General features: G+C 37.2%; 2 protein-coding genes across 2 annotated transcripts; one reads left to right on the forward strand and one right to left on the reverse strand.

The window, feature by feature from the left end:
* Positions 1–735: 735 nt before the first annotated feature.
* Positions 736–17119, reverse strand: LOC136250959 (TATA element modulatory factor-like). Its single transcript, XM_066043315.1, has 23 exons — positions 16950–17119; positions 15651–16879; positions 13091–13194; positions 10673–10790; positions 10126–10172; positions 9566–9642; positions 9317–9413; positions 8706–8791; positions 8543–8604; positions 6926–6990; positions 6828–6879; positions 6457–6561; positions 6245–6337; positions 6092–6146; positions 5917–6018; positions 5592–5784; positions 5375–5444; positions 4264–4350; positions 4134–4208; positions 3712–3861; positions 3505–3630; positions 978–1088; positions 736–905 (listed from the first exon to the last, which is right to left on the reverse strand). Exons 1-23 carry the CDS (start codon positions 17071–17073, stop codon positions 876–878), a joined length of 3258 nt encoding a protein of 1085 aa, XP_065899387.1. The 5' UTR covers positions 17074–17119; the 3' UTR covers positions 736–875.
* Positions 17107–26488, forward strand: LOC136250960 (putative RNA-binding protein Luc7-like 1). Its single transcript, XM_066043316.1, has 11 exons — positions 17107–17263; positions 17766–17860; positions 17918–18016; positions 18071–18175; positions 18304–18367; positions 19694–19773; positions 22348–22457; positions 25649–25721; positions 25897–26144; positions 26205–26300; positions 26352–26488. Exons 1-9 carry the CDS (start codon positions 17203–17205, stop codon positions 26047–26049), a joined length of 840 nt encoding a protein of 279 aa, XP_065899388.1. The 5' UTR covers positions 17107–17202; the 3' UTR covers positions 26050–26144; positions 26205–26300; positions 26352–26488.
* The last annotated feature ends 1049 nt before the right edge of the window (positions 26489–27537 follow it).

Consider the following 27537-nt stretch of genomic DNA (forward strand, 5'->3'; position numbering starts at 1 on the left):
GCATATGTACAGAAGATATCACCTACAACATACACTGAGGTGTGATTCGGCCGCGAGGTAAGTCAGTCTGCATGCTTGCAATGGATGGCTAACTTGCACCAGCACTGTACAAAACATTAAAAATTTCATAATGTAAGCCAGGCATGCTTATCTAAATAAACACTTACTTGAAAACTACCATTACTTAAAGTTCTTGATAATCCTGACTGTGTCTTATCGCAGGTCTCACTCGTTCCTAAATTGAATCAAGACTGAGTGTAATATGTATAGTAAGAACCTTCTCTTGAGCTACTTCTTCCATTAACCTCTTCATTTCATTCTCAAACTGGATTCTTTCATATTCAAGTTGTCTCTGAAATACTTCCCTATCAAGTAAGAAATCAAGCATGTAGTTGATATCACAGTATGATTTCTATGAAGCTAAAGGCACCATAAATAGTACAATCATTATTCAAATATTCTAAATACTGTGCTGTGTTGGTGCTCACGACCAAAATTTCAAGTCAATAGCTTTTTTAAATCTCAAGTTATAGATTGTCAAAGTTGATAAACTGGATGCGTGTGTGGAAAAACCCCTTTTCGCAAGTCTGGTCACATATAATATCATACATAATGGAGTAAAGTTTGCAAGGCCACTTGTGCAAATTGCTTTTGTAAAACTCAGGTTACCATCTGGATTCCATGCAACCAACATCCATGTAGTGTTGTGCACACAAACTGACAAGATCAAATGGCTATGGGTATTAATTAATTTTAAATAATAAAATTCATGATAACGCAAAATTGTTGTCCATGTACAATAAGAAAAGTAATTCATTTCATACACAAATTACAGTACACTGATACACAGTACAATTGTAGTAACTGATCAGTTATCATCTTTGTTTGTTCAGTAGCTCTTCAATCTGTAACAATAACAACAGTACCACTGATAAATAACACTCTCCTCCACACATAACATATAGCAGGATGATCACCTGTGATCTGTACATGGCCTTGACATCTAACAAGTCTAACTTGAGCTCCTCTGCTTCCTCAGCTTTCTCCCCATACATTAGTAACAATGCATCATAGTTCTTCTGTAGTTTCTGAGTGTGGACACAGCATGTTGTTATATAGTAGATTAGTAGTATTGAAGTGTTAGCAATTATATGACAAGTATAAGAAAAAGTTTGGAATTTGAAATTAGAGTAGGGACAGTATATAGTACTGCAATAAAAAGCATTGAAACAAGCTGAATTGTAGTACGTAATGTCCAAATAAAACAATAGGAAGTGAATATCCCTACCGTGCTACATTCAAAATGCACAGTAGGGATATTCACTTATTATTGTTTTATTTGGACACTACATATTACTCCAATCTAGCTTGTTTCAGTGCTTTTTATTGCAGTACTATACAGTGGCATAGCTAGACTCTTAGTGATGGTAGGGCCTAGGTGGGGCACTCCTTCGTATCAACTCCACCCATGCAATTATAAATACACTCCATCTTACTGTGGATACATTTATATAGAAAGCTTATTAAAGTGCATGGGTGTGCCTAGCTAGCTAAATTACTGCTATACACTGCTGTTTCTGCAGCTAATTGACACTACACCCTACGTTATTGCACGATCAGCATGCAACTTTACCCAATTCATTCTTCCACAGCTCTTATGGATTAATTCTTGATCTAATCTTTAATCAGATAGCAACTTGTATTATCAGCTCAGCACCACTGACGATTCACTAAACCATAGTGGGCATTAAAAGGAATGTATACACCGAGTGCACGAGCCTCACCAATCTTCTTAGTATAATTCCGATCATTACCATCGTTTTAGGCATACCATTAGCATCATTATCAGCTCAGTATTCATAATCCTTTTTGCAGCAGGCATTAAAAGGAATATATCCTTAACAACTTGCAAATCTTCTATATCAAGACGAACACCTCACTCAACACCTCCATTATAGAGTAGTGTGTTGTCACCTTGACTTGATATAATCACTATTCTCACGTAGTGATAGCTTCCCTCCGACTTGCTTACATTTGAACTCGTGATCACGTGATGGTGTGCATTGAATGGAATTTTAAGTTTACCTTGTCTATTTATGTTATTTGTGGTGAAACAACAATGAAATCGTACATTCAGTGGTGATATTCATATGAAAAGCTACGAGATATCATTGTGAGAGATCGTCACGTCAGATCACATGAGTTACAACATTTACTGACGATGGGGCCTGGAAAGCTGATGGTGGGGCACAGGTCCCAGGGGGGGTGTAGCTACGCCACTGGTACTATACGCTGTAATTTAAAATTCCTAATTTTTTCTTATACTTGTTCTTAAATTTTTTTTGCAAGCTCATGACTACTAAGTACCCTGGAAACCAGTCACAACATTATTATAGAGTTAATCACAGTACTATATATGATGCAAGCAATCAACTAGCATAACACACCACTATAACCACTATATAAATTGTTAACTGTAGTAAGTTGGATTCATGTAACTAAACATAGTGTTGGTCACAGCAAAGAAATGCGTTTAGCTCGGCATTTAGAAACACAAGCTACTTTGCCAGTTAACTTTGCTGGAAAACAACATACACTTGCAAATCACTAAACTATATTCACCTACACATGTCTAGTTCACTGTGATATTGAACAAGTCACTCTCACTGAACGATATCAGTGTTTCACTGAGTGGAATCCTGTTGAAACATTACCATTACAATATCAACTGCCAACTTCGAAAACAACTGAGCCACGTGTGCTCAAACAGTTTGTTGCAATGCCATGTGTATTCGAATAGTTTGATGCAATGTACACCTGTAGATGGAAGCCCTACTGTAGTCTATTAACACTATCAGCAGAGAACCTTGACTGATGGCCATGGTAAAGAAGGATAAAAGGTAACACAATAGCGCACTCATTGTACGTTTATCAATATACCAAAGGTTTTTCTTAAGCAAACTAGAAACGTTTCTGTTAAAGAATCAGGGTAGCCAGTTTTCTGCTATGCTTGAATGAAGGCGTCAGGCAGGCAGGCAGTAGAAAATTCCGATGAATATATATATATTTAAAATTCTGTAGCAACTTGACAGAAACATTTCTGAAGACACTTTTGGGCCCAACCAATACTGTCATGATGTTGTGAGGAAAAATCGAGGCAGGTTTTTTGGGTTATATTATATCACAGGCCACGCCCACACCTTCGTTGTCCCCACTATACAGTACTATCGTACTGTATGATAACAGACACTTTAGGACCAACTGTTGCTAATGAAATTGTACCACATTAAAGACCAAGAATTAATAAGGATGTTGTTGTTTTTCAGAGGTAAAATAATAAAATTATACTGGTACAGGTCTATAGGGACCTCAGAAACTGTCCTTTATAGAGGGGTTAGATGTACAGTGTCCTCTTTACGGAGGGTCGTTTACATAAGATTTCACTGCATTAAGTGAAGTGATCAAACACTCTAATAATAGAGCATACAGTTGTCATCTACTCACTTGTAAATTATCCCTCACAATTGGAAGTATCTTCAGTTCTTCCTGTAAGGACTGCACTTGAGCTGAAGTGTTGGCTAAATCATTCGCTAGTGACTCTCGAGATCTTTCCAATGAGGTCACCAATTCCTGAAATAAATGAAAACAGTAAGTCACTAACACACTACTACAATAAGTACAAGGGTATACTCATGGGTACAATCTACACACTTGTATATTGTGGAGTTCTCCTTCTCTTTGTTTTAAAGTTGATTGTAGTCGATCGACAGTTGAAGCTGATGTCAGTGATCCCCTGAGGATACTATCTCCCAGTCCAGTAGAGTAACCATCCATTGATACTGACCGATCATAAACACTACCCTACAACAACAATAATGTGTACTGTATGGAGGAGATGTTTCAACTAGATACTAAAAGGTAGCTATGCTTGTTTACAGTAGTGAAAACGTATTCATAACTACTCTAATAGAACAATCACTGATTACTCTATTAGGATATTTTGTCATGGGTAATAAGGGGTCCTATTATAGCACCACCACAAAACATGATAAAAGCAAAGGTTACAAAGCATTCAAGGGATGTCATAATGTAACATAATGTAAGCCAGGCACGCTTATCTAAATAACACTTACTTGAAAACTACCATTACTTGATGTTCTTGACAATTCTGATTGTGTCTTATCAATACTAGCAAGTCTCTCTCGTTCCTGTATCAAAAACAAAGAATTCATAAATAACCATTATAATATGTATAGTTAGAACCTTCTCTTGAGCTACTTCTTCCATTAACCTCTTCATTTCATTCTCAGACTGGATTCTTTCATATTCAAGTTGTCTCTGAAGTGCTTCCTATCAAGTAAGAACACAAACACATAGTTGAAATTACAGTATGGTTTCTATGAAGCCAGACACCATAAAATAGCACTACTGATACACACAGGTGATCATTAATCAAATGTCACTCACTGAGTAAAAGGCTGTTTTAGCAAATTACTCAAAATTCCATTTTATTGCTTCTCTGTTATCTATAGTAACAAAGGAGTGGACAGCCAAAGTTTCAGCCTTTTGTGATGAAAAGTCTTGCATTATAGCGCTAGTAGACAGTTGGGACAGGCATAAACTCAATTTGGACAGCAAAAATACAGCAACAATACAGCAACTAAATTACAGGTGCTTGCTTAATCGATCATAACTCACGATTGAAACAAAGTACGAAAATGGGATTTCCCTGTGTGTCTCCGTAAGAAGGCCATTTCAACAATTAAATTATGACAGTAAACTTTATATCTACCGCATCATACATGAGTGCCCATAGCTCACGTACCATACGCTGTACAAACACGAAACAAAGATTTTCTTACTACGTGCATAAAATTTTTATGTAGCATGCATATATTTTATCCAGTTTATCTCAAAAGAATTTTTCCAGTTTTCACTCAGAGGGTCACAAATAGTCTGTGTAGGCTAAAATTAACTATTTTCCTGTTACTGTCAATATTCTGGTGCATGATTTGCATACAGGAAAAAAGGAACTGTGATACCATTCTCCTGAAAGGACCAGACACATTAAGTTAATGAGAAGCTTTTATTGAGCAACAAATTATATGAGAAAGCCACACTACTGCACACAAGTGTTTGTTAATCAAATAGAGCACTGCTACAAAAGAACTACATACAGAGAAAAAGGAACTACATAAACTCAGACTTCCTCTAATATGGCCGGACAGATTATGCAACTTTAGAAGTCTTCACAAGCATGAGGAACATTTTCACAATATCACACATCAACAAACTGTCACAAACTACATTGTATCAGGAGTTCATAATATATATATTATGAACTCTTGATTGTATTCAACAGAATTGTACTAACTTTTTCCTTTCTGGCATCGGTCAGTGTTTGAGTATAGGAACTCTTAAGACTGTTGTGTTTTGCACGTTCCCTGTGGTTTAACATATGATATGATGTAACAGTCATGTAACACTAATAAAACCCAATACATTACTACACACATATATGTACAATATACTAGTACATGTATAACTGATATTCATCATGTGTACAAATTACATTTACACTATTTGGATACCTCTCCAGTTCCTCTTGTACTGCTTCAGCCCTTGCCTTCTCCATCTCAAGTGTGGCCAGTAGTTGTGCTTTTGCTTGCTTGGTGTTAGTCAATTGTGTCTCCAGTCCTGTTTGTTTTGACTGGATCACATGCTCCTTCTCCAGAGCTGCATGTTCCCTAGCAACTGCCATGTTTAACTGTGACTGGAGGGAAACTAAAAAACAACAACAACAGTTTAACAGAAAAGAAGGGACAATGGGAACATGTTGTTGCAAAGGGTGTTTCTTGACCAAGAACAGTTCATAAACTCTGGATACTAGGTAGAGCATGTACAAATATTCCTTACCAAGTTTTTCACTCAGACTCTCCTCAACACGTTCCCAATTGATGGTCTGTGCATTGTGCACCGACTGAAGGTTGTCAATTTGACGAAGTAGTGGTCTTGTAGCTATTGAAAAAACAAAACCACAGTAAGAGTCATCTAACTGGGTATATGAAAGTTTCACATGAAAGTACTCTACCTTGAGATACACTCTGGGTGAGCTCTTGATTTCTGGTTTCTGCTTCTTGTAACCTCTAAAGAAACAAAAGTACTGATATACACATGTTGTGTACACTTGAATCATACATGTACAGGTATATGAACACCACAACACTATACACACAATATTTACCTGTTGTAAATCAGAAATTTCTTGTTTGAAGTGTTCTTCCTTCCAGTTTGTTTGATGTTCACTTCTGTTGAGGCTCATTTGTAGTTCAGCCAACTAAACAACACCAACAACACTACACTAACACTTTTACTAATTTACAGCAAACACTGAATGTGTCATACCAGCAAATGCACTGAGTTTTATAAGCAGGATGAAACCACAATAGTACATACCTGCATCGTTAGTGCCTCTTGTTCTCGTCTGGCTTCCATCTTGTGTTGTTCCAGTACCGTCTTGAGCTGTTCTTTAGCAGCTATCTCAGCACTAAGTGTAGCTTCCTACAGTGAAATACACAATAGATACAGTGGAGTGCCACTCTGGACACCTTGTAACCATGATGAAGTATCCTTATTGAAAAGATGTCCTGATTTTAGGGGCAAAACATGTGTATATATGTGTCCTAAATGTCAATGTGTCCACTTTTTTCAGGGTAAGGTTCAACTGTATACTACGTATACCTAGACCATAGGAAGTGATTTGCTAAACTGGAAACATATACTACATCACTTGCAATACATTGTATTACTGTAATGGATATACGTACTTGAGCTGCATTCTGGGATAATGCATTAGTCTTGTGAAGTTCTCCCATTTCCCTGTTACAAGTTATGCAATGAACATAACTGTAGGTGACCATCTTACTTGTAAGCATTGTCCAGGTTGGTTTGTAAACCTCTTGCCTTGTCTGTCAATGTCTCACATTCAGTCTGAAAAATTTACATGTAGTAATTATTGGTTTGTGTGTGTTTAATTGTGTGTGTTTAATTGTGTGTGTTTAATTGTGTGTGTGTGTGTGTGTGTGTGTGTGTGTGTGTGTGTGTGTGTGTGTGTGTGTGTGTGTGTGTGTGTGTGTGTGTGTGTGTGTGTGTGTGTGTGTGTGTGTGTGTGTGTGCATGCAAGAGCTGCTGCATCCATAGTATTTAGTGCACTACACCATGCAGTTTTTCACACCAGATCTCTGTCAGTTACCCTCAAGAGACATGTTTATCGGGTATGTACACAATTGTGTGGAGGGGAGTGTTGGACACCGTACAAGTGACACTGCTTGTCTAAACCATTTTCACCATTGGTGTATAAGCAGAAACAAATAATGGAGTAGAATATCACTTTATCAGATATGGGGTGATTTTGAGACCATCACTGAGAAGCATACTAGTGGACTAGCTGGGGCATTTAGCAAAAATGGGAGACCACAGGACCCCCAAGAGAACATCATTTAAATGGCAGGACCAGTCACAAAAATGATCAAGAGATGTTGTAAATACAGACCTTCAAATGACTGCACTATTGGATACTTGGTACACCTCGGCACTTCAGGGATCAATGGGACAACCTGTACAATGAAACGGTATGCAACAGTCAATATCTATCAAGAGCAGCTTTGCTAACAGTGAAGCATACGATACGCAGCAGAACTTTCCGTAGGGAGCAGGATAAGGCAAGACAAGGAGAGATTGAAGCCACTGCACTACCAACAACAGTGCACTGCCTGAGGGGAGTAAGAGTGGTCTTGCTGTACGTAACTGTCATGATCTGAATCAATCCAATCAATTGTGACATCACAGAAAATGTACTTACCTTAGCAGTGGACAACAGAGTATACTGTCAAAGAACAACCTGGTAATCTAAAACGACACAAGTGTTTGGAAGAAAGATCACTGCCAGTTGAAGACAACAGGGAGCTATTAACTGTTCACTGTGTCACTGTTGGTTCCGTAATAAAGGAGGACTAACTGTTCACAAGTACAAAGCTAGAGACACTGCCTTGAGCTTCTTCATGCAGCTCTACATGACTTTTATGGTAGTGGAGAGGAGTGTGTGCAGGTGTCTGTAGTAAGTGTGTGTGTACATCTGTGATGCATGCGCATGCACATGTGTGTGTGTCTGTGGGTCTGTATATCTGTGTGTGTGTTTGTGTGTGTGTGTGTGTGTTTGTATGTGTGTGTGTATGTGTGTGTGTGTGTGTGTGTTTGTATGTGTGTGTGTATGTGTGTGTGTGTTTGTATGTGTGTGTGTGTGTGTGTGTGTGTGTGTGTGTGTGTGTGTGTGTGTGTGTGTGTTTGTATGTGTGTGTGTGTGTGTGTGTGTGTTTGTATGTGTGTGTGTACATGTATGTGTGTGTGTGTGTGTGTGTGTGTGTGTGTGTGTGTGTGTGTGTGTGTGTGTGTGTGTGTGTGTGTGTGTGTGTGTGTGTGTGTGTGTGTGTGTGTGTGCGCATACGTGTACGTATGCATGTGTACATGTCCTTATTAAACACACCTTATATGTGGTTAACTCTTTTGCTTGCTGTTCAGCAATAGTATTCAACTGTGCCATGGACTCTAGAGAGGGAGACAGTTATAAAGTTACATACAACATTACACTTGCTAAAAAACTACTTACCTACACACACATCAACACTAACATGAACATAACAACATACCTTGATATTTCTTCTCTTTCTCGTCTTTTTTTTTGAGGGCTTCAGATAATTTCTCAATTTCTGCTTCATTTTCAGACACCTGCTGCCTGTAGTGAAGCAATACATGAAATTGGTAGTGATTCCAGGAGTGTGCAATATGTAATCAGTATGTACACACACTACACTACCTCACTCCGCACATTAAATTAATACTGCAAGCACTACTATACACACTGGCAATATTCTGTAATAGAATTATCGACTCCTGAAACTATGAAATTTGTACAGCTAAGAGTATTCAGAGAAGGTTGGTCGCATATCATCAAATATCTCATGTGACACCTCAGTATCGACAGGAGCTTACAAGTGCCGACTTGCGGCAATTATGAGCTCCTGGTATCGATATAAAGTATTCTAATGCAAAATTAAATTGTAGCCTCTTTCAGCCACCTAACACATTGTGTAAACACTAAATTGTAATGCACACTTCTCACTGACAAAAGGACTTCACAGTTACAATGCCTATTTCAAGTGCCATCTTTGGTTACAAAATCATATGTAGCACTACACCATAGGGATGTGGTCTGAAGAGTACTATATACTGTACGTATGATTGATAGATGTTACTGTACCTCAGTGAAGCAATGAGTTTCTCAGATTCTTTGTCCTTTGCTTTTAGTTTCTTAATGATGTTATTACTCTGTAGCTGCTGTTTAGATAATCGCTCACCTGTTAAGGGAGGAAATTAAAACCACTAAAACCGACAGCCTTACTACATACATTGCATGCATATATGTATGTACTTAACCCTTTGAGGGAAGCCAATAGTTATTATTTAATAATACTTAGAAAAGGAACAAGCGTGCATGAAGCTTAGTTACCTTCCTCAAGAAGACCAGTAACTTGTTCTTTGGCTGACGACAGTTCTTCAGCTAGCTGCTTCTCAGCTGAAGTCTTCCTATGTTAAATGAAAAACAACTTCGTGAAGGTAAAAACTTCCACTGATAACCTACAGTGTGTAAGTGTGTGCAGATATGTGCATGCGCCGATATGTGAGCCTGTGGGTCTGTCCACAGACTTTTGTATTGTATGTAAAATTAGACATTAAAACTTTAATTATTGCTGGTAATATATTCAGTGGCAAAACAGAAGCAATACAACCTAATTGTAGTAATTGTAATCTAAAGTCACATATTCTTCACGGCTCATAGGTGTTAATACTCAGGCATGTAAAGACGGAAGTCGTTGGGTGTGCACAATTTGAGATCTATCTGGTATAGTTTGGGAAGAAGCCTACATGTATGCTTTAAGTGAATTAATTATTCTACTGCAAATTTAGAATTAACACACCAAGTTTTAGTCTGCATTTAAATAATTCTGGAAAAATGTTTTCACTATGGTAACAGAACAGCTTGACCCAATACTCACAAGCATCACTTACTGGTCCTGCTGTAACACTTGTACTTGATTCTTTAAGCTGTCTCTCTCCTAGTAACAATAACAAGCCACAATCAACTTATGATATGCCTAGTGTGCCTGCATAGCGGGCTAATTTCGAGAGGTGGTTTATTGTAAATGATTTCTCACAAAAAAAATTGAACACAATAATCAGCATGAATACATGGTAATAAATTACTGACAAAAGTAGCATGTATATAACACAAACATAACACACTGGAATAAGTCCCTAGTAAAGAGAACGGGTTCTTTTAGTACTGTCTTAAACATCATTTTCCAATAAACTATTAGTGCTACACCATCATGTATCATGATATGATATACCTTCAGGTCTGTAATTGAATAATTACGCTTTTTAAGTTTAATTCTGTACAGTCCTGTAAAGTATTAATCAATAAAATAAATAAATAATAAAAGAAAAATTATTTAGTAATCACAATATAGAAATTTATCATGATAACCAATTATATTGTACAACACCATAAAACAAGTCACCCTCATCTGGTGTGAAACGAACACATGCAGTTTACCTTTATTACTGCTTGAAGTTTCTTCTCTGATGTGGCAATCCTTTGGGTGAACTCAGTCTTCAACTCCTCAGTACCAGTTTGGTCAGCTTGTAGGTTATCTTCAGCTTGTTGTAGTTGACTAGATTATAATAGTGATACGGTGTGGAACATGATCATAGCACAAGTGTGCATGCAGACACTTGCATACATGTACACACGTGTACATATATGGCACATTTGCATGTATGCACACTACACGTATACTACACAAATTAGGGGTATGAAATTGCCATCCTAGCCGGAACAACGTAACTGAGTGGTTAACTGGATGTAATAAAATATCAGAATTGTGTAATGTGTACCAAACAAGTAAACTATTTCCTTTGATGTTTACAATAGTACCTACTTTTCTTGTACATATGATATGTACGGTGTGTAGTTGAGAAGTGTGATTTACAATATTAAGTAGTAAAAGGAATCATAAAAATATGTCTGTACCTGTTGCACAAAACATCCTGAGATCTGATCAGTCAACCAGTCAATTTTTACAGTTTTAACACAAGTACATTCTACTATTACACAGGAAACACCTGCAACATCTCCAGTGACATGACATAGATAACTAGGGAAGCTATTGAATATATGAGAAATCTACCAAGTTACAATTTTGTTTCATTATACATATACTGTACTAGAACAGCTACAACCATACATACAAGTAATGCAACACAGAGCTACAGTAAAGCCACTATGTTGTTTAATGGAATCTATGTATTCATCATTAAAGCAAAAAAAACACAGGTTGCATTTGGTGAATTTAACCTGATGCTTTGTACAGAAACCCAAGTGTGTAATTGCTCTTGGGGACAGATTATATACAATGTGCAAACTTGAAGGTGTGTTAGACTTTGGTTAACTTAGGTGACCGGATCTGCAAGAATCTGTAGTTGTCTAATTTTACAGTAGAATGCATTGAACACAATTGGATGAAATATAAATTACAAAAAAAACTTCTGTAAATTCATTTTTATGGTGCTAATAGCAAAAACCTTGGTATCATCGTATTCTGCAGTTCAAAACTCCTTTGTTTCATGTCAGTACTACCAAGGAGACAGAAGATAAGAGCCTTATTTTAGTTTGCATTTGACATGTGGTTCATTAGCTCTCATCTTTTTCTCAAAGTTGCCCTAGTCATAGGAAGGACCTGTAAGACATGACTTATCCACCAATGGATTCGCCTGTTTGTGGGGAGCATGATGGTGTAAGTTACATCTCCATACAAGACTGCATTCGTAAACTACAACCAATTAATTAAATGCCTTTCCATATTATCACTGAACAAATTGATCTTTCTGTTGTCACCACTTTGTAGCGTAGCTTCGATAGCTCTCAGCTTCTAGGGCTGAAACTTTACTTAACCATTCCTATCTATTGTACATAAATAACTATGTAATTCATACACATCTACAAAAGTATAAGGTTTAATTCTAATGAGCAAACTATAAACCTACAGTGCAATTTGATCACAACATCACTATACCATATGAAGCAGCTGAAGGCTATGATGCACAGGTGTAACGTATTTGCTAACTGCAGGTATTGGTTCAAATTATCAAATTACAGTCATCGTAATTTAATAATAATGCATTGTTATCAGTGCACATGCCACCATGTTCTGACTGAGTTGTCATGAACACAACAACAGACACTAGTAAACATGTTTCAAACCTTATAGAAGTTATAGTATGTGCTGACTCACATGTATGAACATTCTCATGGCTCTCAATTTTTTGCATCTAAACATTGCAGACATGGACTACATATATATGAAAGAAATTCTAGTTAAGGTGGTACATCGCACAAAAAGTAACGAAGTAGTCATAATAATTTGTACATGTTTGTTAGGTGTGAGGCTTTGTGAGCTGGTCACATAGGGTTTACGAACAAGCCCTGCTGATTTGTACTGAATAATCAAGCTATAAACTATAAGTTGTTGTTATGCTTTGCTCCTAAAGGTGCCATGGGTAACCTAGCAACAGATAAACAGCCTGCAATAAATAACCAAGTTGATCATGTTTCTTATTAGAGGTAACACACGGGTACATTGGCATTAGAAAAAGAGGGTATATACATACTTGCTGTGTCTGTACACATGAGAAAAAGGACTGACCAACTCATATTCACATAACTATTGTCAGTGGGATGTGATAATAAAATTTATGCATATTTGTACAGATACCCAAAAATTATACATCCCAATATGTCAGTGATACTGTTGCTGAAGTTGTGTGATGATACGAATGTTTTGATTGGATGTACTGTATTTCATTGACATTAATACAATAAAAATATACTTCCTAATTTACAGTATGCATACATGCATGAAGCATACTGTGTGGATGACTGTGTGCATGTAAGCATAAACAGAAGACAACTTACTGTCTCAGAATTTCTTCAGTTTCCCTCAGGTTGATGTTGTTCTTGCTTAACTCAACTAATTTATTTTCTCGTGCCATTAACAGCTCATTCAGCCTTGCAACCTCCTGTAATAGTTATTATAATATTACAATAGGTACTATACAGCTACTGATAATATTATATGCATCAAGGTACAGTGTATACCATAGAGTCTGGATGACTGGCATATAACTGCTCGCATTAACATGTACCAGCAGATAAGTCATTATTGTACAGGAGCAATCAAAATTATTTTCATGCATCAGTGACTTAGCAGTGCCATTTTAGCTGTAAAAGGGTGGGGTATCTCCTATATCTAGTTTAGCCAATTACTGAAATACACATCTTTAAAAGTCATCCTATTTTCATCGTGCTTTTCTACTTTATCATTCTCTTTTCATAATAACTCCTGCATATTTAATCAGCTCAAACTCGGATAGTAAGAGCATACTACAGCACATTTTTACTAACCATTTTTTCATGCAGATTATAGGAGAGTTATGCACAGTTTTAAAATAACAAACACAAGTGTGATTTGTTGTAAAGTGTGATTTGTTGTAATATCTACCACCTAAACTGCATAAGTGAATATTCTCTTGAGACTGGGTAAGCTGAACCTTCTTTAATGGAAATTGGATTGTTAAAGATCTCAATATCCAAAAGCACACAATCAAAATAGTACAGTCAAAAGTTTGATTAGACACCCCACTACTGTCCAAGCTACTTATGAAGCGGGCTGCCAAGTTAAATCAACTACCAAGATACAAACCATCTGTGATGGAATAGAGTCAGATCAATAAGTTACATCAAACATACATAAGTGAACAATCGATATACTCTAATATAGCAGTCGTAATTTATTTGCAACAACAGATTTGATGTTGCAGAAAAAATGAAAAATAAGCCCCAAAGCCATCTTCACTCCCACCTTGGGGTTCACATACATAAAAAAAATTAACAACCCATCAAAAACAGATTCATTTGCAAAGCATGTTATACAGTGGCTGCAAAGAAACGGCTGCAACAGTGACATAACCAAAGGATGGGTATATATACCCATCCAAATTTCTCTATGTCAACAGTGATAGCTAATAAGCAGCTGTAGTGCATTTCTTGTTCATTACATTTTAGCTCTAATTTCTTTTAAAGCATGACAAAATCGATATGGCGAGGATGAAGATAACTTTGAAATGAGGATACTGCAGGAGTCTATATAGTACTGTACCCCCCCCACAGAATTAAGTCATCACAGAGCACTGGCTAACTGATGGATAAATCATATCACTGTTGATGAATTGCAAGTTGGATGAACAATTCAACTGGAAAATAAAGAGCTTTGTGTAACCAAAAGAAGATCAAAAAAAGGGTTTATGACTAACTTCTATATCATTCATGCAGAGCATTAAAACTAGTGAAAAAGCTACACTAAACACCAGTGTGGTATATACAGTAGGATGCACAAAAAACTTTGCAATTAAGAGATGAATTTTCATGAACACTACTCCAAGCATATGTCATAAACCATTCGTGAAATATGTTTCACGACTTTGTCATGAACATTGTTAATTGACTAAACTTGCATAGCTGCACAGCTGTTTAGAGTTCTGTTACCTCTTTTCTGAAATTCATAGAGTCTAAGTTCATGAATCATCCACAAATTTAACCAGCCTAGCTGCTTCTTTCAACCTTTACTTTGGCAGGACTAGTAACAACAGTCACTATAGTTCATGAACATACAACGGGTGTGCACTAGTTTACTTGATGAACAGTTCGTGAATTCACCAACTGTTCATGACAAGTAAGCCTTCTGAATGTTCATGAAATATTTTGTCCATGCCACAAAGTTTTTTGTGCACTCTACTGTAGTTAGTTTACAGCTTGTTAACGAAATCTGTGTAGAGTCACCAAATACAGACTCAAATTTTGTGCTAGTTATAGTTGCATGGGGCGGGTCTGTGGATACAGTGTAGGTGCACCCACCCATCTCCGATGGTCTAACTATACTACCAGGCTACAGTTTTATTAATGACCATTATAATTTGCAATGTTGAGATTGATTTATGTGACTTTTTTGCATTTTTCTCGAACTTTATTTTATGACTTTTCTGTTGTAAAAAGCAATCGGCTGTTAAAGTTTGGTAAGAGCTCTCGGAGTTATAATGATAGAGAGCAAGGAGAGTAAACTAATCGATTTATACAATGCCTATATGAAAAAAAATTACAGGTGCTTGTTTAATTGATCATAATGTCTTGAGTGCAACGGACTACAGAGTTGGGACTTGTGCCATTCTATTCATGGGACATTCATCAAGGTACAGTTTTTGGCCTAAATATATCCATGCTATCAAACAAGAAGGCTGTTCAAGCTTAGAAATGGCAATAATAAAGTCACGTTTTACCACAACGAAAAGAAACACATGTAACTCATATTTGCATCATGGTACAGAAATGAAACAAAGATATTCTTACCCTCCAGGAAGAGGTACATACACAAACTAACTAACTAATGCAACTACACAGTACACACACATAGTAAACTTACTTTGTTCAGGTTTTGCAACTCTTCCTCGTATTTCTTAACTTGATGATCTGGTACATCAGCTGATCCTTCATCACTGCATGAAACAGTTTGAGTTACACCATCAACAGATGGATCATCATTCCTATGATCACTGACATCTTCCTTTGATTTCACTTCAACTTCTACCAAGTCTCTGGGTTCAGGAGCATCACTACTTGCAGCAAGTGTTTCTACTGGTGCTGGTTCAGTCAATTGTTTGCTGACATTTTCATCATCTAAAAGTTCATCTACTATATTATCTTTGGACACTATAATGTATTCAGCAGTGCTGGATATCTCACCAGACTGAGGGGCATCAATTTCCTCTCTAATTCTTGAAGTGTTTGATGATGATAAAATCGCTTCCTTGTTCTCACTGCTATCAATGATGTCAGCAGCTTTCTCATCACTTGTGATTACATTATAAGAATCAATTGATGGACTACTAGTGTTTGATAACTGACTGCTATCTGGTGCTTCACTGGACGTGACAGGTAAAATAGCCACTGCTTCATCTTGAGCGACATTAGTTGAAGCTATCAGCTGACTATCTTGCTTGCCAGCCACATCATCAGTACTACTTGATGGTAATATGGCATCACTTCCTGTACTCTTTGGTTCTACTAACTGCTCACTAGAGGACACTGGTTCTAGCGTTCCACTGTGACTAACAATATGTTCTAGCTGATTAAGAGCTTGTGATGTAATATTTTCATGCATGCTGGATGAGGATACTATAGAAGAGTCATCATTAGTACTGGATGCTAACTGTGGGGTGGCTTGTGAAGTATGGTCTGAATGTAGACTTGGTTTCTTTTCATGTACCGCAGACTGAGTCGGTTTAGTATCACTCTTGCTCTTGGGTGAGCCCAGTTTTAGGGGACCAGATTTTGCAACTCTAACACCAGGAGATGGTAAACTCTTCGTTACCTCAGAGCTCTCTACCACATGGGGGCTTTCATTATGTTTCTGTACTGTCTTTCCTTTGGCCTTCTTTGGAGCAGTTCTTGGTAAACTAGCAGGCTGTGGAGTGCTAAAATAAGCATCCCACTGTGAGTCTTCATCAAAGCTCATAAAATCTGAACTAGCAGTAGAATGACTAGCACCAGTCTTTGGTGTGGAGTGTGTATTAGGTTTGTACAATGACCAGAATGAATTGTCATTACTACCAGTATCATCTACGACTTCTTTACTAGTGGGCTGATTACTCCCTATTAGGCCAGACGAAATTTTGAGGTCGTAACACATAAAATAAGAGGAAACATGACATATTCTTCTTACCCGTGGTGTTAGTCCGACCTTTACTATCTTGTTGTTTACCATTGCCTTCTTCTATCTCTAGTACCTTATCAATGGATCGCTGGGCTGTGGATAACGCGTTTTTGGCGATGTCAAACCAACTCATCTTTATATTACTCTAATTAATGCATATCTACTATATTTTATTCTAATAAACACGCAATTCTTAGCACGTGATCCGGTCCTCGTTGGCGGAAAATTGTCGAGGAAGAAGTAGCGGAGAGGCCTTGGGAAAATGACCGCCCAAGATCAGATGAGGAAGATGCTGGACCAGTTAATGGGCCAAGATCGGGACGGTAAGGACGCAAACACTTTGTGCAGTCTGTGCGCTCTAAACGTTCTGTTGTTTTGTACTTGAACCAGAAATGTTTTAGCGTTAGATTATCATCCTCTTAAGTGTAATGTATTAACAATGTGGTTACCGCTTTTGTAATATGCTTTTTGTTTTATGGTGATACAGATGTGGAATTGCATGGGTTGTCGCACAGACATTTAACCGTTTTGTTTTGCTGTAACGTAAGTTATTGTTTGCGAGGGCACCGCGTGAGTTATGAAACAGCAAAGAGCGTTCATGTGTATTGTTTGTGTGTGCAGTGTATGGGTGTAGTTCTGACTGATATGGTATTGATAAAGTTGTCTCTTTGAAAGTGAGTTGATTATTAATCAACGGTATAGAGATTTGTGGCTCTTGAACAAGCTAGGCTTTTAATATGTCACTGTCTTAACATTGAAGCTAGTTTACAATGAGTTATTGTTCTGTTCTATTTAGTGCCCAGTGTACATTGTTTTTGTTAACAGGAGGGAATGAACATTCCAACTTGAAGTTCACTGACAAGGAAGTGTGCAGACCATTCTTGTTGGATATTTGCATCAATGATCTCTTCACGAATACGGTGAGTTGTGAATGACTATAAGCTTTCATATTGTTATGGACTGTCTTTCATCAACAGCGTGCTGATTTGGGTGAGTGTAATAAAATCCATTCACTTGCTCTACGTTCAGAATATGAGAAGGCTACTACTAAACGTGATTATGAATATGAAGAAGAGGTAAGGTGTTACTATTATTTTTCCTCTGGTTTATTGTCATTTTTTTGTTACCAGATTTTACAGTATCTGCAGTCATTTATTAAAGACAATGAAAGAAAGATTGAGCTGGCTAAAAAGCGTCTTGAGATGCAGGAAAAGAATCCAGAATTAGAAGCTAAGGTTTGTTATTTGAGTTTTTGTTTGTAATTCTTGGTATTGTATAGTTAGTCTACATGTATAACAACATATAATTGGTTTTCATTGTGTACCATAGAGATTAAATAGATGTATTCTTATTGTTTCAATAGGCCCAGGTTGTACATGAGCTGGGTATTCAGATAGGAGAGCAAGTAGCCAAATCAGAAGCATTGGGTAAGTACCTCTTTGTCGTTGTGTGGTAAATGGTGGTCAGTGTTGTCTAGAAGTTTGTTTTTCACAGTGTTCAAGGAAGACCATTATTGCTGTTTAGTGCTGCAGTTTTCACATCTTCAAAATAGCCAATGGTTGTTCAACAATATTGAACTCTCCTTGGAGTTTTATTGAAACAAGTGATGCTGTGCTACTTCTAAAATCCAGGCGCCCAGTAAATACTATCCCTTGAATTAAATTTATCAACTCTTTGTAAATAAACACACTGCATGCTATGGCTTTGTTTCTTGCCTTTTTCATAACAATACTGTATGGAGGGAAAATTTGGCGAATGACCATGAATTCGCCGAATGACCATGAATTCGCCGAATGACCATGAATTCGCCGAATTTTCCCCATCCAAATATTTTGCAGATGAAGAAAATAGCAAACCAAGCCCCGAACTAATCAATTTTCTGCTCGATCAAGGGCTACTGGGCCAGGCATCACGCTAGAGCCAAGCCTACCTCGGCTACTTCACTAGACACTAGGTAGCTACTGTACATGTGGTGTCCTCACTGAGCCTCACCTTGAAACGGGCGTGACGAGTAGCAAGTCCTACCGTATTAAGTACGATATTCACTATTCCAGAGGGTGTAGATCTACTGCATGTCTATTATAAAGTATTACCTTTTAGATGATAGATGACTCCAGGCGCCGAAGAGGCATGGTACTCCGAGCTCTCACTTCAGACACAGCAATTAGTAATTCAACTAATTAAATAAGGCGTGTGCTTTGCTAACAATTCGCCAAATTTTATTTCGCCAACAATGATATTTTGCTTTATTCGCCAAATTTTTCCTCCTCCAAACTTTCTCTCCGTACAGTACTTGCAGTACATTAAAATTAAAGGTATTGTAATTTATTTAATATTTCGTCAATTACGTTGCTATGCAGCGCTAAGGAAGTGTAACTCGAGCAAATGACTATAAAGTACAAATAATGCACATAAGTATCTTCAGTGTGTCTATCATGTATTCATATGCCAATTCTCTACACAAAGCCTCATGGCTACTCTTAATTTTCATTCACATACAAAGAGGATAATGCATACGCCCTCTGTCAACTCAAGAAGATAACAGCTTACAAAGCCTGATAATATTTTTCAATTGTTATATGCCTGTTACAGCATGTAGGCTAGCCCCTTCTGAACTCTCTCACCTGGTTTCAGTTACCGGCCGCACACCCAGAAAGTTGAGCTTTAATACAGTACATAAACAGCCTTTATTCATTGAATGAAGATTTATTGCTACTTTCAAATAGTCAGCTACTGATTGTTATGTTTTTCAGGTGCTGAGGGTAAAGTGGATGAGTCCCTAGCAGTGCTAGCTGAAGTTGAAACACTAAAGACAAAGAAGAAAGAAGCTGAAGTAAGCTGTGTTGATTGTTTATATGCAAGCACCTTGCACAGAATTTTGGATACAGTGAAACCCCTCAAGAATGTTCCCATGAAATGATATTAAAGTCATTTGTCCATGGTCCCTTTTGTATTAGTTAATAGACCCCTAAAATGTCAAAATCATTTTCCAAGTTAAAGTTATATGGGGTTCCACTGTATATGGGTGGATATTACTAGTGGTGTGCAATACATAGTGATGTGTCAGAATATCATATGATACTCTGGCAGTATCGCGATACCAATATCATGCTCATGTATCGATATTTTGATTGCACAATTACGGAAATGTGAAGGTTTAGTTTGTGCATTTAAACAGTGTAGCTTAGTTGTTTACCAATTCCTAGACTCTTTAAGCTTGTTATAAAGTTGGTATATACTAAACCATGAAAATTATCAGCTGCCCATGCATTTAATTACATAATTAACCCTTTCACCGCTTCAACCGGATTTATCTGGTTTGACACTATAAAAGGTGCTTCGAATACAATTCTAATGCACTACCACTTCTATCATGCGTTTTATAGTATGATGCACTTACCCTGAAACGGGTGTGCCCACAGAGGTCCCTGTTTCTGGGATAACCGGATCCTTCGCGCACTATTGCGGGTTTGTTATATAATACCACAAAGTTTTTCTTGTTAGAAGAGACAACCCTCGAGTGGATAGTCGTGTTTTGAATTCCACTGGATTGTTATTGATAGGCTAAGACGGCCAAGGATGACCATCGGCTGTTTTTCTGAAGTGTGGCGTGATTCGCTCATGTGCATATACGCATGCTTGATACAAGATTTGGGATAAATCTCAAAGAAATCAGCTCAAGAAACGATTGCTCAGTAAGGAGACTGTTTAGAATAGTTGTATGGACTGTAATACTCACCTGTAACAACTTAATTTGTAACTGACTACTTATTTAAGCTGCTTTTACCGTATTTTTCAGTTTTGTTGTCTTGTGATTACTTAGTGGTTTATTTACATAAACAAAAACAACCTAGTCGAGGTCCTTAGTGAATAGCGGTTACTTAGAGGTATGGTAACTAAGTAGTATAGTGTACGGTTCACCAGAAAATTCAGCGGTGAAGGGGATAATTATTAACTTAAGTCTATATTTTTTAGTGCAGAACGATAGTAGAAAATTCACTATCACGATAGATATTGAAGTACTATTCACAATACAATAATATCACGATAATTGCACTTTGAATGATCTTCAGTCAAGTTCCAAGTATACAATGCATGCTAAGCATAATTAATTCACTATTTGCTTGGTTTTCTTGAAAGTGCATCAATTAGATAATTAATTGCGTGGGTGGCCGATATTTCTACAATTTTTGTTGTAGCCTTGCAGCCAAACCTTTCCATGATAAAGCAAGCCAAGTAGTTATAAAAAGGCTAAGCCAGCTTCTCAAGCAGCAGTTTTAGTGGAATTCTAAAGCCTTTGCGAAAGCAATCAACTAATTGCGTGGGCGGCCAATAAAAATACACGGCTTGTTATAGCTTTGTGAATAAGCAAGCAGAGTTACAAAACAGTTAAATAAACTTGGTAACAATGTTTCTAGTAAGGTTACAGCAATATCGCGATAGCAAGAGTTAATAATAGCCCTCCCTCTATTATTAACTCTTAAGCTGTATTTATCATATTGTGATAGTGATTTTTTGATTGCAAGTATCGAACTATCAATATTATTGTTCAGCACTAGTATTTTTGCACTATAATAGTGTAGCTGGATTGCTTACCACTTTCTTGAACTCTTTTAAGGCTTGTTATATTAAGCCCACATAGCACTTAAAACACTTTTAGAAAAATGTACTGTATCATATCGGTGACTACACAGCTGTTAGATACAGATACGCTCTTTCAGTCGTATTGCACATCACTAGATATTTACATTGGTATGTTGAACTTTGTGTATATATCTGGGTTGTGTTTATGTGCTATGAAATTACAGTGGAGAGTTTTAATGCCTTAATTATTATTTTTTGTCTCGTCAAAATAAGATAACTCGTAGTAATTTCCACTGTATTTTCACATTTTATTGTCATGCTGGTGTAATGTAACTAAAGTAAGTTAATGACTCGCAAGCTCTCATCCCTGCTGGAGAAATGTGCTGGAGATTATATGCAGTAAATAAACTATCGTAAAGTGGAGAAATTTGGTTGGCTGGAGAACCCTTGACAGCAGAAGTGTATTTGTCACAATAAGATTGTTTTGCTTGGCCCTGCTATGTTAAAACTTTTTTTAAATTTATTGTATGTAATTCTCTTGTTCCAAAGTTTCCCGCTTTACGGTACTTGGTGCATATAATTGTACTGTGAATGTATTAGGGTCATTAATGTACAGTGTTTTAGGTGGATAGTCTAATATTTCCAGGCCTTAAAACTTCTTTGTGTATTTTGTCTCACTCAGGATGACTATCGTAATAGTGTTCCATTTAATGCCCAGCAGCAACAGCAGCTGCGAGCTTGTGAAGTGTGCGGGGCGTTCCTTAGTCTTTATGACAATGATAGGCGGTGAGTGTAGATATGGGTTGTCTCTCTTAAAATATAGGATGCATACTTTGAGAGCTTGCCCCGTAATATAATGGGAATGAGGGAGCAGATTTTGAGGCCTTGTGATGTTTGTGGGGCCATGCTGGGGCTGTACGAGAAAGACAGTGTGTAAGTTAAGCAAGTTTTATGGTATGACTTGGAAGTATTGTATTAGTAAGTACAGTAGACCCTTGTTTATTTGAAGCCAAATAAAAATGGCAGGTGATAGATATATACGTCCTATTAGGGTGTTTAATGAATGAATGGGTTTGAATTATCCAAACTTATTAATATTGCTTGTGACTGCAGCTGTTTTTAGCCAGGGTCTGCTGTACTGATGTATGCCATAAATATTAACAATTGTATGAGTGTCATTTTATAAATGTAAGTTGTGCTGATATCATCTGTGTTATGTTTTGGTTGTACTGATCATGTCGTCATGTCTATAGTTTAGAGGTGCACCAATATAATAATCAGTATTAGTACCAATATCGCTTTCAAAATAGACATTTTAGCAGATATTACCATATTTTCCCAGGTTGGTCTTGTAGTACTGTGGGTTTGACTTTCGAGATGACCAAGGGTTGAATTCAAGCCCTGAGTTTTTTCCCTTTGCTCAGACCTCTTCATCACCTTTTTCATGCAAAAGTGTTTTGGCAACCATCTTTTTAGTTTTTTGCATCCATAGCTGACCACCGGCTGTGAGCATAGGCCTGGGTTTCCTAAAATTGGTATGGCGAAAACCATGTGTGTTTCAGTATGTCTGTTCATGTGTGCAAGAAGGCTCAGTATGGGATAGCCTACGTGCTGTTGTATAACAACTGAAAATATATAGCAGGCCTTGTAAGCTACCAGTAATGACATATCTTTTTGAGTTGAAAGGGCACGTGTCCCCTTTGTACGTGAACCTCAACGAAAACTAAGAGCAACCGTGAGGAAATTTGTGTATGAAAACATGATAGACAAAATATAAAACAGTTATGAAGTTACTCTTCCTTAGCGATGCATAGCAACATAATTACGTTCAATTTTAATTACATTATGAAACAAAAGTACAATATGCTGTGTGTTAATTTATTAATTCAAGTGATAGTATAAATTTATGTGAGGAATACAACCCCACTCGGGACAGCACGATTGATCACGTCCATGACATTGTAAATCACAAAAACTAATCCTACCAGTTTGTTCTGTGAGTAGTTACATGAACACTTTAATAGTCCGATTGCCAAAAGTCAAGCAACAACCCCACACAGACAGCATGATGGATGACATGTGTGATACTGTCAAATGCTTGAACTAGCCAAACTAAAATCCTACCAGTTTGTTCTACAACTACAAATAGATTATTTGACAACTTACTGATAGTTTGATCACTGAAAATTGAAGCGATTCAGGTACTCAAGAAAATCACTTCAAGCAAGACATCCAGGAAGGATATCCAGAAAGTATCACTTAAAGCACTGCCTATGCTTGAGTGTACGAAAAATACAGCATTCTGGGAATGTGTCTAGGCAATACAGCACTTGGCTTTGCCTCGTGCTGTATTAACCTCTCAACACACACCCTCGTGCTGTATTTTTCCGTACACGTGTGCAGCAGTGCTTTAACTATAGCATAAAATGTTGTTGGACTTTTTTTAGTGTGTGATGTGTTGTCCTTAAGCCTTCAATGTCATGTCATTGACACACAACATATACAATGCATTATGTAAACAAAATTGTGAGCATGGTAGTACTGTTTAAGTAGGAACCCCCAAAAATGCCATGTGCCACCTTTAAAATCATCCTAGAAACATCTTGCGTGACAAAAATCACCTTTATGGAATAATATTAGTCCATCTAATTCAAATACAGCATTAAAGACAAGAAAACAGCCAGATATAGAAAAAAAAAATGAAAATCACCCAAACTCAAATTTTTGCCTGCCTGACCACAGTTGCAAGGCTGGAAGCAGTGCATGGCCATGATGAATAAACATTTATACAGCAACAATACTGCTAATAAAATACAGGTGCTTATTTAATTGATCATAACTCACAATGGGGTTTGGCTTAATCTGTTCACCATAAATTGGCACATTGATCAAGGTATAGTAGTATTTTCCGTGTGGACAAAGAAGAAGGCCATTTCAACAATTAAATGACGACAGTAAACTTTATTTCTATCGCATCGTAAATAAGCGCCCATAGCTCACGTACCGTATGCTGTATGAACACGAAACAAAAGTTTTTTTTCAACTCCCAATGAACAGGAGGATCTATAGTGGTGAATAGGTTTTATTGATTTGAGCTTTGTTTCAGTATATACCAAAGCGATTAGAACATGTGTAAAATTTATATGTAGCATGTGTATTTTTTACCCAGTTTATTTCAATACGTTTTTATAGCAAAACAGAATTTTACAAAAATGGCCAGTTTTTTTTTGCTCAGCACGTCACAATTATTAATAGAGAGATGAATTCTGGTATTACAGCATAGCTCAATGGGAAAATCCTTACTTTGGCATTGAACAAAATGATTGTTATAACATGCCAATGTAGGGATTTTTTCACCAAGTTATGCTGTAATTCTTTTTTCACTTTTTTTTATCACTTAGATATCTACTTCACTTTAAATTAATACACTAGTATATTTAAATACTGTATACCCAGAAATTTTCGTGGTATGTATATTTCACGGTTATGTTCTTAGTCATGATTTTCACATTTTAAATTTCACTGACGCTTCTTAGCCCACAATTTTTGCGTTGTAAATTTCACGGATTGCTGTTGCTCATTTTAAACATTTTTGTTCTTTAACACATAGCTACGAAGGGTCTACATTTATATTTACTTCAATCATCATACAGATTGCTAAAGCACGTCTGAACCAAGTAGCACAGTAGCGGTAATCTCTGTACGAGGCATACCGGTAGTTTATAGTCTTGCAGTAGGCCAGCTTCGTTCGCGAGCTACGCCCACTTTACAATCGGGAATGTATGGAGTCCACATATGCCTACAACACTATTACACACCAGGAGCCACATTAATTTATTAGTAAGGTGAGTTGAAGTTTGTAGGACACACATAATTTTCACGTGATAAAATTTCATGGTAGTTTTACTAACCATGAAAACCGTGAAAATTACGTACTGCTAAAATTTCTGGGTATACGGTAGTGTTAGTTTGGGGATGAGGTGTGAAATACCAAATGTCTTGTGCTATATAGTTTTATGTATATTCCATTGGGATGGTTTTGTCTTTATATATATATATATATATATATATGCAACCCTGCATTGTTAAAGGGAGGTTCTTACCATGTATTTGTGCTCCTGTAGACTGGCAGATCACTTTGGTGGTAAACTGCACATGGGCTATGTGACCATCAGGGACAAGATCAAAGCATTAGAGGTGGGGTAGTCTCTGCTACATGTATGTATAGAACAGCTTAGTGTAATAGTGTATTTATGCTTGAGTTGGTGGACTAACGAGTCAGAGAACTCTTTTATTGCATCTGCTGTCATGTAGAACTTTGTCACCTTTTACAACAGCATGTGTCAAGGTTGTTGTGTTTGTATCAATATAGGCACAGGTTGAGGAAAAGGCCAAAACTCGGCGAGAAAGGCTAGAAGAGAGACGGTTGAACAAAGAGAAAAGTGACTCAAGGGAGGAAAAAAGGCGAAGCCGTAGCAGATCACGAGAGAGACGAAGGCGTAGTCGATCACAAGACAAAGATTGACGCAGGGATAATAGAAGGAGCAGATCAAGGGAGAGAGACAGGTCAAGGGATAGAGACAGTAGAAGCAGCAGAGATTACAGAGATGACAGAAGGAGGTATGTCCTTTCTGTGAAGTATTTTGCTTGTTCAATAATCATTTCTCCCTATTTGTATAGAGATCGTGACAGAGACAGGAAGCGATCAAGATCACGATCAAGGGAAAGAAGACAATCAAGATCATAGCAAGGATATAAACGATAGAAATAGCCTAGGTATGATTATTGAAGTTAAAGGGGAAGTAATCATGATGTTTCCTGTTCCAGATGATTACCAGTAATCCAAGGACTGCACTACAATAACACACAATACATATAAATATCATTGATAGGGTTTGAAGTTAATGTTTTGTGCTGTTTGGTATGTGTAATAACACAGAAATTACTACATGAATATAATACAAGGTTAACACTAATGTTAGCAGTGGTACTTTCCAGGGTGGTAATCTTTTTTTAAGGTTGTACTGGACTAGTATTTTAGCACACAAGTGTCCAAACCACCAGACAAAATGGGACTACTACACTGCTCTAGTTCTATCTCATTAGGGATCTGCAAGAACTGTGAAGCAGGGAGTTGGATACATAACACCAAACACTGTTAAATGCAGAAAAATAGGTACATAGTCATATGCATGTATATACATACAACTGGGTTTAGCTCTCCTTCAGATACTGGTGACTGGTATATATATATACAATGTTGCAAGTCAGGTAGCAAAATACTCTAAATGTGTGAGAATACAGTTAGTAGTAGGAGGCAAAAGTTGACCGAATCAACTCATTGAGGCCAGGAAATGGATCTGGACTTTGATACTGGTCAAGGTCAGCAGCTGAAAGCTTGTCATTGTCAGATGAAATGTCATCAATGGTAGCATACATCAAACCTGGCTCACTCCACAAGGACAGTAGGTTTGTGCCATGTATTAGCTCTATAGGATCTGTGTCCAGTAGTTTGAAACTTCCCCTGGTAAACAATTTTCGTTGACTAAACTTTTTCAAGAGCAACTGCAAGATGTTTTTGGATATATGGTATTCTTCTGCCCGTGATGTGTACATGAAGAGTAAGTAAATTAGGAGAGTTCTTTATAAGTACAGTAACACCTTCACTGGTCACTGATCTTACACACAGCACTACATGTACCAGTTCACCATTAGCCGATATTGTATTCATAAAGTTGTCAGGAGCACTGATATCAGTTGAATCAATGTGTAGTTGCTGTAAACTGGTAAAAGTGATCTCCCATTTACAGAGCTACTACAATTCAAATACTTGAGCTCTTTACAGTTGTTGATAATATGCTGCAAAGCCAAAAGGTGAATATTATTTATTATGCAGAACTCCAGAACCGGGAAGTAGGAAAGTAGCAGTGTCTCCCTGCCACTAAGTTTTTCATGCTCATAACAACAATAATCTGGTGAAGATGTGGAATGAAATTCCAGTGCTTTTAGGACC

This window comes from Dysidea avara, chromosome 3 (assembly GCF_963678975.1).
Source record: "Dysidea avara chromosome 3, odDysAvar1.4, whole genome shotgun sequence".
NCBI classification, from domain to species: Eukaryota; Metazoa; Porifera; class Demospongiae; order Dictyoceratida; family Dysideidae; genus Dysidea; species Dysidea avara.